This window comes from Ricinus communis, chromosome 4 (genome assembly GCF_019578655.1).
Source record: "Ricinus communis isolate WT05 ecotype wild-type chromosome 4, ASM1957865v1, whole genome shotgun sequence".
NCBI lineage: Eukaryota > Viridiplantae > Streptophyta > Magnoliopsida > Malpighiales > Euphorbiaceae > Ricinus > Ricinus communis.
In genome coordinates, this window is record NC_063259.1 from 10,993,903 (window position 1) to 11,009,307 (window position 15,405).

At 33.5% G+C, this 15,405-nt stretch overlaps 1 protein-coding gene across 2 annotated transcripts in view; it reads left to right on the plus strand.

Moving 5' to 3' along the window:
• Nucleotides 1-15,405, plus strand: part of LOC8286242 (nuclear-pore anchor) — a 50,492-nt gene that overhangs the window by 24,454 nt on the left and 10,633 nt on the right. For both annotated transcript variants that reach the window (XM_015718955.3, XM_048372765.1), the window contains exons 22-36: nucleotides 108-242; nucleotides 326-424; nucleotides 498-539; nucleotides 621-674; nucleotides 1,299-1,478; nucleotides 1,644-1,691; nucleotides 4,275-4,325; nucleotides 4,921-5,004; nucleotides 5,085-5,159; nucleotides 5,259-5,443; nucleotides 5,516-5,618; nucleotides 6,754-6,870; nucleotides 9,050-9,142; nucleotides 15,097-15,255; nucleotides 15,342-15,395. In XM_015718955.3, the coding sequence (XP_015574441.1) occupies nucleotides 108-242; nucleotides 326-424; nucleotides 498-539; nucleotides 621-674; nucleotides 1,299-1,478; nucleotides 1,644-1,691; nucleotides 4,275-4,325; nucleotides 4,921-5,004; nucleotides 5,085-5,159; nucleotides 5,259-5,443; nucleotides 5,516-5,618; nucleotides 6,754-6,870; nucleotides 9,050-9,142; nucleotides 15,097-15,255; nucleotides 15,342-15,395 (1,479 nt within the window). The remainder of the gene's footprint in view (nucleotides 1-107; nucleotides 243-325; nucleotides 425-497; nucleotides 540-620; nucleotides 675-1,298; nucleotides 1,479-1,643; nucleotides 1,692-4,274; nucleotides 4,326-4,920; nucleotides 5,005-5,084; nucleotides 5,160-5,258; nucleotides 5,444-5,515; nucleotides 5,619-6,753; nucleotides 6,871-9,049; nucleotides 9,143-15,096; nucleotides 15,256-15,341; nucleotides 15,396-15,405) is intronic.

Consider the following 15,405-nt stretch of genomic DNA (forward strand, 5'->3'; position numbering starts at 1 on the left):
AAATTGTAGAAATGAGATTGCCCAAGGTCTTATGTACTGCCGTGGAAGAGGACCTAGATACATGCAAGTACTTACTAAATTCTCTTGTTGCCTATGATACATGACAGCAAAATGAAATGAACAGCCTTAGATCAAGGAATGTGGAGTTCACACAGTTAATAGTTGAATACCAAAGAAAAGTACGAGAAAGTTCAGAAGCATTGCATGCAGCTGAGGAGCATTCTCGGAAGTTAAATATGGAGGTAAAAGTTAGATCAACATAACATGAAGACGTCATTTTGGTGTTGTTTTAAAGCTATGAACTCTACAATGTGTTTCTCAACAGGTATCTGTTCTCAAGCATGAAAAGCAAATGGTTTCAAGTGCTGAGAAAAGGGCTTGTGATGAAGTTCGCAGTTTGTCAGAGCGAGTCTATCGCCTGCAGGTTTGGGGAGTAATACACAGCTTGCTTTTGTAATTAACGTTGTAAATATTCTAACCTTTCCCTCCGTATGCAGGCTAGCTTGGACACAATTTGTAGTGCTGAGGAGGTTCGTGAGGTATGATCTGATTTTATGTCAGGATTATTTTTATGTTTCTTATAATAATTTCTCATTTGATATCTCATTTGGGTAATGTAGGAAGCAAGGGCTGCAGAGAGGAGTAAACAAGAAGATTACATAAAGCGAATTGAGGTGTGTTCTAATTTTCTACGGCCCTATGTTTTCTCTCTTTCGCCTAATTAGTAGTGAGGTGTATTTCGCTTTCCTCACTTATGGTAAAAAAGCTTTCTAGTGCTGCTTATTTCACTGCTTGAGCTGTCTATTCAAGTTGCTATTCTACTGTTCAAAAAGTTGCACTTTGAAATGGAATCTCTTGTAGCGTGAATATAGGACCTCAGCCATGTTACCTGATTGTTTTAGTCATCAAATTCCAAACACTTTGTAAGCACCATTATCTTATCAATAGCAGACAGTGAGAACTTAGATTTAATGAAGTGAAGGCTTTTCATTCAAAAGCAAATTTCATACTTTATATAATACTTAAAATTTGAATCTGGACATGCAAACTCAACTGAACTAGATTTTCCTCCATTGCCTTAGTGTGTAACCTCCCATCCTGTGTAAGGAGGCTACTCTATCGCCCCCATAAGTGTCTGACTCCCATTCCTGACCCCTTTACGGTTAAGGAAGAGATCTCTCCTTTTCTTTAATGTAATAAGAGTATCAAATGGTTTACAATAATGCTAAAGTAAATAAGAAATGCAAGGAATTCTGTACTTGCACATATTTTTTTAAAAGAGAATTTATTTTGTGCAGAGAGATTGGGCTGAGGTCAAGAAAGAGCTGGAACAGGAGCGAAATAATGTCAGATGTCTCACATCCGACCGGGAGGAAACTTTGAAAAATGCAATGAGGCAAGTTGAGGAAATGGGAAGAGAATTGGCTAATGCCTTGCATGCTGTTTCGGCTGCTGAAACTAGGGCTGCCGTTGCTGAGGTACTGATTCATCTGTGCTATTTATTATTTGTTTATTGTTATTCTTTTGCTTTTACTATTTTATTTTAGTTTTGTTTATTTGCTGCTTCTGGAATTTACAAGATTTAGGATCCTTATATGTGATGGAGCATGTCTAATTGCTGTTTTTGGATCATTGTTTGCCAGGCCAAACTTTCTGACTTAGAGAAAAAGATGAAAACGTCAGATATTAAGGTGTGTCATCGAGTGTATTTCTAAATTTTATTTTATTGAACAAAACATGCTACTTGAAAATACAACATGATCTATAGAGTTTTCGTGTTTTTGACAACTTGATTGAATATATTGCTGATATATGTATGTATTGAAAATTTTATGGATATTAACTAGTAATTAATTATTTCTGGAGAATAATACTTAACTGTTATGTACAAGACAGGTTCAAACCTGGGCTCTTCAAAAGGCTAAAAGGAGACCCTTAACCATTTTAGCCAATCATTTTATTTGAACATGTTGCAACAATAAATTTATCTGAGCAGTAATTTTTTCTATATGATGGTTGTAAGCATAATTATTAATTGAAAATTCAATATGAAATATAAAAAATATTAAATGACCACTTGTTTTTCATAAATCATAGCATTAAAATTGTGGTCAAAGATCTATACATTTGAAATGTACTTAATTTATGTAATTTTTGAATTCAAGATTCTTTGATTTTACATTTCTAAAATATTATTGGTTATTTTAGCTTTGTAATTGAAAAGTATATTCTAAATTTGTTGTTTACATCATTTTATTTTAGAACTTATAATTATTAGCTTTTTTAGTCTATCAAATTATTTTTGATACCTCCATAGTTCTTGATATTTATGTTGATATATGCATATATCGAATAATCGATATTAGGATACCTCATTTTGGTATTTGGGCGCGTAGGTTACTGTTTATAACTGACCAGAAACAACTCTGTTTAGTTATTGTTTGATTTAGACAAATACATTGGATCTATAATATCATTGTGTGTTTATGGAAATTACTTGTTCAACATTTTTCCGAGTAATTTCCTAAATGTTAAAGAATTCATTGTAGCATTGCGTGTAACGATCTGAGATGTCTAATATAGGCTGATACCCTGATCGCTACTGTTACCATTCTTTTTATTTAACCCTTGTATGTCACCAGGCAACATTAATGTGGTTTATGGTGTCTATATGACATGATCCTTGCCATGTCTTTGGTGTGCATGAAATGTTATATATGCATATGTTCTATAATCTAGTTTCTGAACTACTTAGATAGCGTAATGATGGTAAGTATATCCTAAATGAGGCAGTTTCAGATTGTTGGTTTTGTGTGAGAGACATCACCTCATACTCTGCTGTCCTTAGTTACTAGGCCTTAAACTACAAATTATGCCGAAGCATAAAGGCTCCTCTCCAAACTTTTGAATTTTGTTTGGTGCAGATGTATGAAAAATATTGTACTGGAATTTGTCTCCCACATTCGCTAAAACATAAAAACAAAGGTTACTAAAATATATATTCTTCAAAAGTCATTCTGCCTAGTAAGCTGTTAAAGTGGTACAGTCTCGTTCTTTGTCAGTAGTGTCTGTAAATGTGTAGCTTAAATTGGGAATGGACTCTCCAATTATAAAATTCCTATTATCATAGTTAGAGGCATGCGTCAGACACTAGGTGCATGTTCCGATTAAGATGCAAGGCATGCACTTATGCTTGCCACTGTAATCCTCTTTGTGCAGTCAAGATCTTCTTTTCTTTTTTCTATTTATTTTTCTTATGCATCTATTGTACTCCTTCACTCACTTAATCCCAAAACATGATGGCTGAGAATCCATCTTTCTTCATTCTACCTCTTCTGCCTTCCTTTCCACCTTTCATCCCCATTTCTTCTTTCCTAGATGCCTCTCACATTTCTTGTATAGCAACGTGCAAAGCCTTTATATACCTGTTATGTTAGATTGTTAACTTTTCATGTCAGGTTGTTGATTATATTTTGATCTTTTTGCCATGTATAATTGTTAATTATGCCATAGGATTACTTTCTATGTCTTGGTTTACCATAAAATTTGTGAAGAATTAGCTCTCATTCAGGAAGCTTGGCTTGAGCATAGAGATTTAGGGAATTGCGGAGTGTGGGCTGCGCAAGTGTATTGGTGTGCCTGTGTAAATTCTAATTGTTTTTAGAAGCATATATAAGTAGATTCCTAAATAACTTTATCTTAGTCATATGAGTTATCTTGTACAAGATCGACTCTCTGTTTAAATGCTTCTGATCTTCACCTGTCTTAGATGCACTTGTGCTTTGCTCTTAGGCTCTAGGACCCCCTAGTGCCTTAATGGACAATAGTAACTAGGGATAATGCATCTTTGCACCCTTGAACTTCTCAGTCTTATTTTATTAAGCCCCTTAATTATTAGTTTGTTTCATTAAGTCGTCGTAATTTTATTTGTGCTTTGATAGTAGTCCCTAATGGAAGCAAAAATAAAAGTAGAAGGGCTTAGAACAAACAAAAATCTCATAAAATATGTGTAAGAAGTTCTTAATCCAAGCAAAAGTAAAAGTACATTGAACAAAATTAAAATTCAGAGGCTCAATAAAATAAAACTGAAAAGTCCAGGGGGTTAATAACGGGTTTTGCCTATTAACTATGCCTAGCATACAGACATTTACTGCCTTGGGCAGAATATATGATTGAATTAACTTAGGCTACATTTTTTATTGTTTATTGTCGGTCGTTTCACGTGATCTAACTCCAATCATTTTTCTCCTGTACTGCCTGCCCTACTGTTACAGGTTGCTAATGTGGACGATGGTGGCATTCCTTCCTCTATGTCAACTACTGAGGTCACCGTTCATTTGACATTGTTGATTCTGTGACTTATCATTTGTGTATTTGGATTAGCCAGTTTGATGGCAACTGTTTCCACTTGTTTGAAGATTTGTTCACATAAGAGACAATAGTTTTCTGATTGAACAGCCCATTGTCCATAGATTCGTTCTGTAGTTTAACTCTCTGTCTTTCTCCCTCTCTAATTGGATTCATCCCATGGAACAATTAACAGATGTTGAATAAGCATGAGTAGACATAACAGATTCTAGTGTTATGCAATGGGATTAAGAATGGGATAAAGTAAAAATTGTTGCATTGCACTCTATTGCTTTTTGCCAAGATGATATTTACTCATCATGATTTCAAAGTGTTTCATTGCCATATCATGATTAAATACACATTTCTTTTTATTAGCTGATTAAATCACATGATTACTTCAATTTTGCTTTATAAGTATTTGATGTTAGTTGACAAATTACAAGTGGCTTCACCATTCTTTAGTTTAAAAAATGGTGATACTGGAATAGTTGTTTTCTTTGCTAGGTCTAGAAGCATTTTGATTTGACACTTTCTTTTTGCTTTTATTTCTTTTGATGAAATGTGCTCCAGGTGGTCACGGATTTGTTAATGGCAAAGGAGGAAATCAAAAAATTGAAAGAGGAAGCACAAGCTAACAAGGAGCATATGCAACAGGTGTTTACTTGAGTCATGAGGGTTTTGTTGTTTTGTGCTCAGTGACATAAATGCTTGCTTTTTCTTTTTTTTCCCTGCAGTATAAGAGTATAGCACAGGTAAATGAGGCTGCATTAAAGCAGATGGAAGCTGCTCATGAAAACTTCAAGATTGAGGTATTCCCAACTATCTTTTAGGTGCAAGAGATCATTTTCTGCTGTTATGCCTGTATACATGTATATATGCATGCATTTGAATGTGTTACATATTTATAGTCAGAAAAGTTGAAGGAATTATTAGAAGCCGAAGTTCGCTCACTCCGAGAGCGGAACTCAGAACTTGAAAATGAATTGAAGTTGAAGTCTGAAGAATTAGCCTCTGCTGTTGTGGGAAAAGAAGATGCTCTTGCTTCTGCGCTGTCAGAAATAGCTCGTCTGAAGGAAGAAAGCTCAAGTAAAATGTGAGACTAATTTCATAGTATAATTTCATATAGGTATTCCTTCTGATTTCTTATTCTAGGCATTTAATGTAGCTCTCAAATTATGGATTTGGAGGCTCAAGTTTTTGCTGTGAAAGAAGATGTAATGAAGGAACATCAGCGCTGGCGTGCTGCTCAAGATAACTACGAAAGACAGGTTATTTGTTCTTTATGGTTAATTTATGTTTCAAATTTTTTGTACATTAATATTAATATGACAATAACAATTGCCTTTCTAAGCAAGAACGACTGCATTATGCCCTGTTAGCATTAATCTTGAGGCTGGTGTACTTAGGGCTATAAACGAACCAAACATTTCATGAGCTACTTAGAGCTTGGCTCGATAAACAGCTTGTTCGAGATTGTTTGCTTAGTTAATTGAACCGAGCTCGAGCTCGAGCTCAGTTTCAAGCTTAATAATTTTACCGGGACAACTCAAGCTTGACAGAATTTGGTTTGTTGTCTCATGAGCCTGCCTGTGAGCTCGAGCTCAATTCGTTTAGGAGTCTCACGAATAGGTTCGGGATTTGGCTCATGAGCAGACTCATTTCTGAGCTCGTGTATAGGCTCGTTTAATGATTCGAGCTCGAGTTCGAAAGAACTCTATATTCTTAAATTTAAAATTTTGTATATATATATATTATGTAATATAATATTGACACATATATTAAAAATATATATTATATATTACCTATATAGTATACATAAATTAAGTATAATATTTATTTATGATAAGAATAATAATTAATATTTAAAAATGCTTAACGAGCTCGAGCTTTTTCTACTATGTAACTATTTAACGAGCCGATCTGGAACTTAGCTCGTTTAGCATAAAGAGAGCTATTTATGAACCGAGCTCAAGCTACTTCCAAGAATGATTTTAAAACGAGTCTATCTTGAGCTTGAATATAAGAGTTCGAATCGTGCTCGAGCTCTTGCTAGATTAAACCAAGCCATGCTCGAGCTCGTCAAAGTTTGGCTCGGCTCGGCTCCGCTTGGTTCGTTTACAACCCTAGGTGTACTTTCTTGCTGCTGCTTGACCTTCTCACTTTGTTGGTTGGTCTTTTAAGGGACCTATAAGATGGATAAATTTATTAACCAATCTTATTAGCTTGACCGGTATTTATTTTAGGGTGCTTAATTTCTTTGCAAATTCAATAGGTGTTAATGGGTGTTTATGTTTAAAAATGAAATTGATATCAGAGTGTTATACGATCTGGTCTCATTGATGTATGAGGCAGTTTTTTTTTACGTTGTTATGGGTTGATTTGAATAGTATTTTATTTTCTTAGGTTCTTCTACAATCTGAGACAATTAAGGAGTTGACAAGAACATCGCAAGCTTTGGCCTCAATCCAACAGGAAACATTTGATCTGCGTAAATTGGCAGATGAACTAAGAAACAATAATGTAACTTTCTTGAACTATCTTGCGCTTTTTACTTTTCAATTCGCCATGGTTTTGGTCTAATGTTTTGTCTATGTTTGTCCTGTTTTATTACATTTTTCTGTCTTATTGCCTGTTTGGATATCATTATTAAGAGTATGTACTAGGTCCTTTTGGTTTGACTTTTAAGTCATTGTAGCTTTAGCATGAATCCAAGGATTTATTGATCAAATAACTCGTATGGTACTTGGCCTGCACTATTTTAAATATTTTCCAAACTGGCTCCTAACATCTCTGGTGAGGTAGTGGTGATTCAATTTCCTTGAAGCAGAGGTTTTGTTATCCTTGTACTGTATAAATGGCGGTTATGCATAGTTCTGTAGTATTAACTGTGACCAAGCAAACGCTTTTCATGCTTTTATGTTGTTTGACAACATGGCAGCTTTATGGATGGGTGAACAATCGAGTTCAATATCTGTTTAGGGAAGTTCACTTGCATCATTATTTTAATAGACAGCAAAGCGGCTGAAGTGATTTGAGAAGAACAGAAATAATTTCACTTCTTATTTTTCTAATGAGTAGAAAAGTACATATATATACAAGAAACAACAGCTCTAGATCTGCTGGTAACTAAGAGATTTGAATATCTAACTACTTTAGATGATTATCTCACTAAACTAGGAAACATAAAAGATAAGAATTAAAACTAACCAAATCCCTTTATTCTAGATAGAGCTCCTAAATTCTAGGACTTAAATTAGAATTTCAACATCCTCCCTCAAATTGGGTGGTAGATGTTGATCATACTCCGCTTGTAAATCAGATCATCAAAATGAGTCCTAGATAAAAGCTTAAGTTAAAATATCAGCAGTTTGATGGGCTGTTGGGGTGTATAACAAGTTGACAGTTCCTTCTTCAATTTTCTCTTTGATAAAATGTTGATTGATTTCAACATGTTTGGTTTGATCATGATGTACTGGATTCTTGGCGATGCTAATAGCAGCCTGGTTATCACAACGCATTATTATAGGTTTCTCAAATGGAATTTTCAATTCCTCTAGCACCCTTTTTAACCAGATTCCTTCACACACTCCTTGAGACATTGCTCTGAACTCTGCCTCATCGCTGCTTCGCTAATTTAGATAATTATGCCACTAAACTAGGAATCATTAAAGATAAGAGTTAAAATTAACCAAATTCCTTTTTATTTTAGATAGAGCTCCTAAATTCTAGGACTCGTTAAAATAGAATTTCAACAAAGGCTTTAAGTTCTTAGACTAAGTAACTGCCTAATGTTCTAATATTGCAAATGGCGGGATAACAGACACAAACTATTAAATACATGCAAATGCTTCATCGAGGCTGAACTATGAAGAGACTTGTTCATTTTTAAAGGGCAGAGTTGAATTGTGTGCTTGCAATATAGAGAGGAGGGGGAAGGTGGAGGTAGGAGTTATCTTGTTTAACTTGTTCAAATGCATTTATTATTTTAGAAGGTATTGATTTTAATATTTGAGGTGTCAAAGATGAGGCTACAATATTTGTCCAACTTGGAAATATCATTCTATATTATGCTCCTTACATAGTAGATGACTCAAAACATGTGTCAGAATATCCTATATTTTTTCTTGATCAAGAATATCCTATAGTGTTAACACACTAAAATGTAAAGTGCTCATAAGTGGTTAGATCCAGTTATTTGTATGAGATAGCTAGTCATTTTGGTAATGGTTGGAGCGAACTCAAATAAAGCCCGATTTCTTATTAATTCAAAATGAATTAATGAGCTTTATACTCTACCCATTTTCTTGGTCACATCCCACCTATTTTGGATATTTAATATGGTATCAGAGCAGGTCTAGCTCCATTTTATTTCCGGTGTTTCGTCTTGATGTCCAGCCCTAGCAGCTTGATTCGATTGTTTGCTGCGTTTTGGCATTTATTTCACGCGACAATTGGATATCCAGTCCCAAGCAACAACTAGGTATCCACTCCTAATTGGGCTTGAGAGAGAGTGTTAGATTGTACCACATCGTCAAGGGCTTATAAGTGGTTGGGGACAACTAATCAAGTGATTGGATCCAAGCCAAATAAAACCAAATTATTATTATTGTTGTCTCTTATATTCGTTTTATTTTGGCCATTTAATGAAACTTGGTAACATGTATAGTATGATTTCTAAATTTGTGCTTTTGATTTGCAGAGTGAATTGAAGGTCAAGTGGGATGTAGATAAATCATTGCTTGAGGAATCAAAAAAAGAAGCTGAGAGAAAGTCTAAAGAACTTGACGAGCAGGTCTTTGCTCAATATTATTCATTCTTAGTTTTACTGCTGTCTCTTTCTTTGTTGCATTGTTATGAAAATTTTTGTATATGTTATTACATGTTACTGATGGATTGTTCATGTAATCCCACCTGGGGGAAATTGAGAGAAAATGACGTGGCATATAAGTGAAAAAGATTGAGCCTTAACATAAGTCAATTGGTTTTGCGAGAATAGTCCAAATTCCACTTATACCAATATTGATATAGTTTGACTAAGCACTTGTGTCCCATGGAACTTAATCATGATATTAAAGTTGAGCTGAAAGTGACTTAATGGTGATATGATTCTCTGCTCACATATAAAAGACCTAGAATTTGGGTAATAAAGGATTCTAGACTCATTACTGACCTAGGGCTTGACAATGTATGCCTAATTTTGACGGGCATCCAAGAATAGGCCCATGTTTGGCAAGTTACAACTGGTTTAGACTTGAATGAATTTGAGGGGAAGTGTTGTAGAATTTAGTTATACATGGGAAAATTATAGAGAAATAAAGTGGTATATAAGTGGAGAGGTATGGACTTTAGCGTAAGCCAATTGGTTTGTGCATTATGATGGGTTCTTATGTCAGTTGAATGCCCATGGAATTTTTTAGGTCAATTCAAATTTGTGTTTTGTATTTGCTCATCCCGCCCTCATCAGACCGCTTTTCTAGGTCAGGCTGTCACATGCGCACCAGCTTCCGCCTGGTTCGTCCTCGAACCACACATTTACTAGAGGGGTCTTGCTCTGATACCATTTGTAACGACTCGGAATTGGATCACATGAGGCGCCTTTTGGTTGTTTGGCTGTGGAGTTGTAGGAACTCCAAAGTTAAACGTGCTTGGTTCAGAGAAATTTCAGGATGGGTGATCTCTTGGGAAGTTCTTGAACCTGCCAAAAGGATAAAATCTTGAGGCAAGTGGAGGCCAAAGTGGACAATATCTCATGTGATATGGTTTTGGGTCGTTACAAATGTTATTACAATTAGAATAACTTTGAATTTCTTGTAGTTTTCAAATTCCCGTGCAAATCATAAAGGTATGAGATGGTGCAAAAAAGTTTAACCATGTAATAAATATATTTTTCATTTTTAATTCTTAAAAATCAAATACAAAATTCTTGTTAGCAGTTTAGCCTATATTTTCACTTGTTATATATAGAAAAAGAGATTTTATTGAGAGTACATAAATTCCAGTGTGGGGATAAAATATTTTTCTATCCTAATTGGCACAAAAGACAAAACAAAGAATAAAAAGACCTAAAAATGTAGGCTGCTCAAGTCCTGTTGAATGATATTTGAGCGTCCTTGAAACATGAGATTGTAGGCCAAAACTTCTATATTTAAAAAATGCACATTCTTTTTCTATCTATAAACAGAGGACAATGCACCATTGTAGAGTGACTTATCCTTCCTTTTAGGATCTTACTTTTGGTGGGAAAATAATGATAGAATGAAAAGTCGTGAGAAATGTGTAAAATTCTATTGTTTCTTAGATTATTGAAGATGAGACATTATTCAAACTAAAATTCTTGCATTGATTAATTTTTTAAGCGAGTAAATAAAAAATAGGACGACATCGTTTAACTTTTATTTCAATATGGATGTAAATTAAAATTTGTAATTTATCATAAAATTCCTAAGCTGAAGAATATTGGAATTTCTAATGTGGGAATTCTAAAATCCACCTATCAAGAACAATAAACTTTATATTTTTAGGAATTGAAAAGCTTAAAAATGACAAGTCCCACGACTTTAAATTCTCATGAAAAGAACGGACCCTTGTTATCAAACCAGTGAATTTTAAATCAACAAAAGCTTGTGATGACAAGAACAAGTCAAACCCTTCAAAAATGCCAAAAACTATGAAACAAGAGATAAAACTTATTGCGTCAGATTTTCTGTACAAGGTGATACGATTGGAGAATTACAAATTAGAGATTAGACTTAATTGTCTTAATTGAGATTCTTGTTTTTCTTGTACTCATCTGTTTAGCAATTTGGCATTTGGTATTATTAAGGATATTATTCTCATTAGGAATGTTTAAAGTTATTTTATTGTTTAAGAGTTTTCGTAGATTAGAATTTTCAATCCTAATATTGTTAGGACTATTTTTGGGGCTCTAGACAAACTTATTTAAGCTAGCTATTTTATTAGGCTATCTTATGATTTCAATCATTAAAAGATTAAGCTTTGTGCTTTCCCATAGCTGTGTGCTTGGTTTTGTGTTTGTTACTATTGCGTTCCTCGGTGATTTCTCACAAGTGCGGGTTTGGCTGCATGGAAATTTATTGGTCAGATTGGAGAAAAAGGATAGCAGTTTCTGTGCAATTTGATTTTGTCTAAAGATGATTCATGTTCAACTTTGACCTCTTGCATGGTAGTTAATCGAGAAAGGTCAGTTGCTGTTAAGTTTTGGGTTGGAACTAAAGAAGAAAACATTAAGAGTGCTGTGTGGTGAATTTAAAGACTATAAGCTGAAACCTATGCTTAAAAGGTACAAGTGGACGAGTTGTATTATCTTCTTTATTTAATAAATATTTATGATCAAACATCTTCAATGAGATAGATGAAAACGACTTAACTTGTGTTGAATGGTGCTATCAATAAATTTTTCTCAGCAATGAAGTGGTTCTAATTCTAGGTATTATGATGCCTTATTATATCGTCTTATGAGGGGAAACATGTATCAACAACTAAGCCTACTTAAGATCAAAAAAACAAGTTGATTGAAGAGAGACTGAAGCTTTTTTTGGAGAAACTATAGCTAAAGGAAATGAAACAGAAAATTTTTATAACAAAAGTGTTGAAGAATGAAAAGTGTGAAGTCAAAGTTAGCAGGAAAAATTTGAAGAATTTATGATCTTGTAGAATAGGATCAAATGATTGAGCTAGAAAACTGTGAGAATCTTTTCTCTAGAGTAGATCTAGAGAACATAGAAAAGATAAAGGAAAATACAAATCCAACAAGTCTTTTTATCTATGATGAATTCAAAGCGAGTCAACACTTCAACTTACTTTTGAGTATATATTGATAAACTTGGTGATTGATAGGATATTATAAAGCTTAGAGTTTTTTTTATGTTGCTACCAAGCAAGAAGATAAACCTAATTGTTCATTCTGTGGCACTATAGAATTTGACGTCAAGGTTTCTCCATTCAGAGGAGAATGATGTGGTTAGATAATTACAATCTATCAATTATTTTGATTAATTATCTTTATGAAATTCAAGTTTTCTTTGTAATTGTCTATTTAATAAGTTTAGGATTTAGTATACTTTAATAATTCTTTGTTCACAAGAAGTAATGAAAGTTATTCTATTATTTTTATTGCCTTATCTATGGTTGATTTATTATTTTCCTAGTTTAGAATTTTCAATCCTGATAGTGTTGTGGATCCTTTGTAGTTCTAAATCACAAGGCGATTAGCATTTTTCCTTAATGGGTAACTTTTCCAAAATAAAGCCCAGCTTTAAGCAGCATCTTGGCTTTCCAAATTGTATTTAATGGATGGAAGGAGTGATCATGTGAAGGCCAAATGATATGGGAATAGAGGGATTTATAGTCCATATGAGAATCAGTTTGTGCAAGGTCGGTATAGCTTTTGCAAAGAGAAAAGCTACTATTACTACTGTTTAAGGAACGTAAAAGCAGGTGAAACAGCTATTGCAGGTAGCTGAAAATCATATTTGGGAAAAGTTGGTTCTGTAACCATTTCGGGTAGAAGTTGCAATATGATTTTCATGAACAATTGTACCCTTTAAAAAGTAATTTTGTTGACACAATTACCTCTACTATGGAAGTACTTTTTAGGATATATTTACCAAACAATTAACAACTTTTACAAATAGAATTTATTCTAGATATTTCAAGTAGCTGAAACTGGCGCTTTGTCTAACCTAGAAACCATATGCAAGGAATCAATATGTTTTTGTAAACGAAGATTATTAAGTCTTTTTCTTAGCTTTGAAATTTATTGATGTAGGACAGATGTAGGAAACGTGTTCTTCGTTGATTTCGCGGAAAACTAATAGATGAATAGAAAAGAAAAGAAAACTTCTAAGAGTTAACACCTTAGAAGATTTAGGAGTTCCACCTAAGGAGAATTGAAACATACAATTCTAGAACAATAATTTGCAGGAGATCTTTGTTATTAAATTTGGAAACTGAATAATAATAGTTACAAGTCTAGATATTTATAGAAGTAACAAATCCTAGACCTAAAGACTTTAAAACTCCTAATCCTTGAAGGGATCACTAAATAGACACTTTATCCTTATCCAATAAGGATTTAGAACAAGACTCGGGAATAATTAATAAAATTAAAGACTTCTAAAGATGTTAGGATACCTTATTCCTATTTTCTAAGGAACCAGAATTCATGCAACAACCAGAATCATATTCCTCTGGAAATCAGATTTCTTAAACCTAATAAAGTTCCCAGCCAGCCTTCCCATCATCTATGCATCCCATGAGAATGTTAATTAATTGAGGATTTTGATAAATTGGCTTGGGTAGAATTCATTTCCAAGAGGCAGTTCAAAGGAAGAGGGTATCTAATCCAAATAGATATACTACCCACCCACTCCACACACACACACGTTTATCGTGACATGGAATTCTTCATCACTGAAAAAAGTTTGGCTCTTAAACCATGATAAATGGGCTTGGGTAGAATTCATTCCCATAAGCTTGCTTAAAGGAAAATGGAGCTCAACCACATATATACACGATACTAGCCCAATAACTTAGCAATATTGGACAAATACAAGAGATAAGTACAAAAAAGTATCTTCTAGTTCTGTGATTTGACATTTTTCAGTATATGTGGTTTTTTTTTTTCCAGACAAAAAGTATGCTGTTAAAAATTGTGATTAAAAAAAAGTATCTCACTGTTACCATCTTTACTCCAAATCAACCATCATTATCATATTGTTCATGTTTAATACATAGATTTAGATCTGAACAATGAACAACTCAAAGTGTCATTGTTTGACTGTTAAATTAATCTTATCGGGTCAGTGACTTCTTAAATTGCAATTAACAGTTAAATAACAAACTTAGGAGTTGTTAAGTCCTAAACTTTCTTTATCAACGGTTAAACAAAATGAGGAGTTGTTAATTTCTAAACTTACTTTATCAGACACGAGCAACTTATAATGATGGTTGATCGGAGTAAAGATGGTTGAATCTTTGCGAATCAAGACCTTTTAACAGTGTGAGAGTTTTTTTTTTCACGATTTGTATTCACATATCTCTCTTTGTCTGTAAAACAATTATATACTAAAAATTATAAAACAATAAAACTACAAGGTACTTATTTATACTTATCTGGAAATATAACTTCTAACAAACTTAATTAAACACTGGGGAGTATGTTTCTACAAGGAGTAAATGTGTAAAAGTTTCTTTATGGCACCAAATATTGTTGTAGGGTCAAAATTAACTTATGCATTTGTAAGGTATATTGTTTTCCATACTCTGATTTATTTAATTTATTTTATTTTTTGCAAGTCATATTGTCATAGACTGACTGGTTGATTTACTGATCTATTCATGTAGATTGTGCATGTCAAATTTATATCAATTGATTAATTGAAGGTTTGTTGTCTAAAGGGTTCTTTAAAATTGAAAATGTATCAACTTGTGGATATAAAGTAAATTGAGATTATAGCACTTATTAATCTTTGATTAATCTAAATTAAAGTGCATATTAATTTTCGATAGATTGAGATTAAACATGTTTTACATGAATTAAATAGTTGCTTTGATAATGCCTTTCATTATAGCCAGATGCAAAAGATGCTCATGTACTTTGGTATTTGTAGAATTTCTTTTAATGTTCCTATGTAGTTGAGAAGGATATATATTTGATAGTCTATGGTCATGTATGGGATATTATGCTCTATGAGCCTTGTTTGAACCTCCATGTTTATTTCACAGAACAAAATATTGCTTAATCGACTTGAGGCTTTACACATTCAATTAGCTGAGAAAGAGCGTAATGTTGCGGGTATTTCTTTTGGAAGCACAATTTCAGATTCACATAGTGATGCTGGATTGCAAAATGTGATTAACTATCTTAGAAGGTCAAAGGAAATAGTAAGTATATTTCTTGCAAGGTACCTTTTCCTTTTTTTCCTTTTGGTCGAATATGGGTTCTCTAATTTTTCCATTACTTTCAACAGGCACAAACTGAGATTTCTTTGCTAAAGCAGGAAAAACTTCGATTGCAGTCACAAGTAAGAGGAT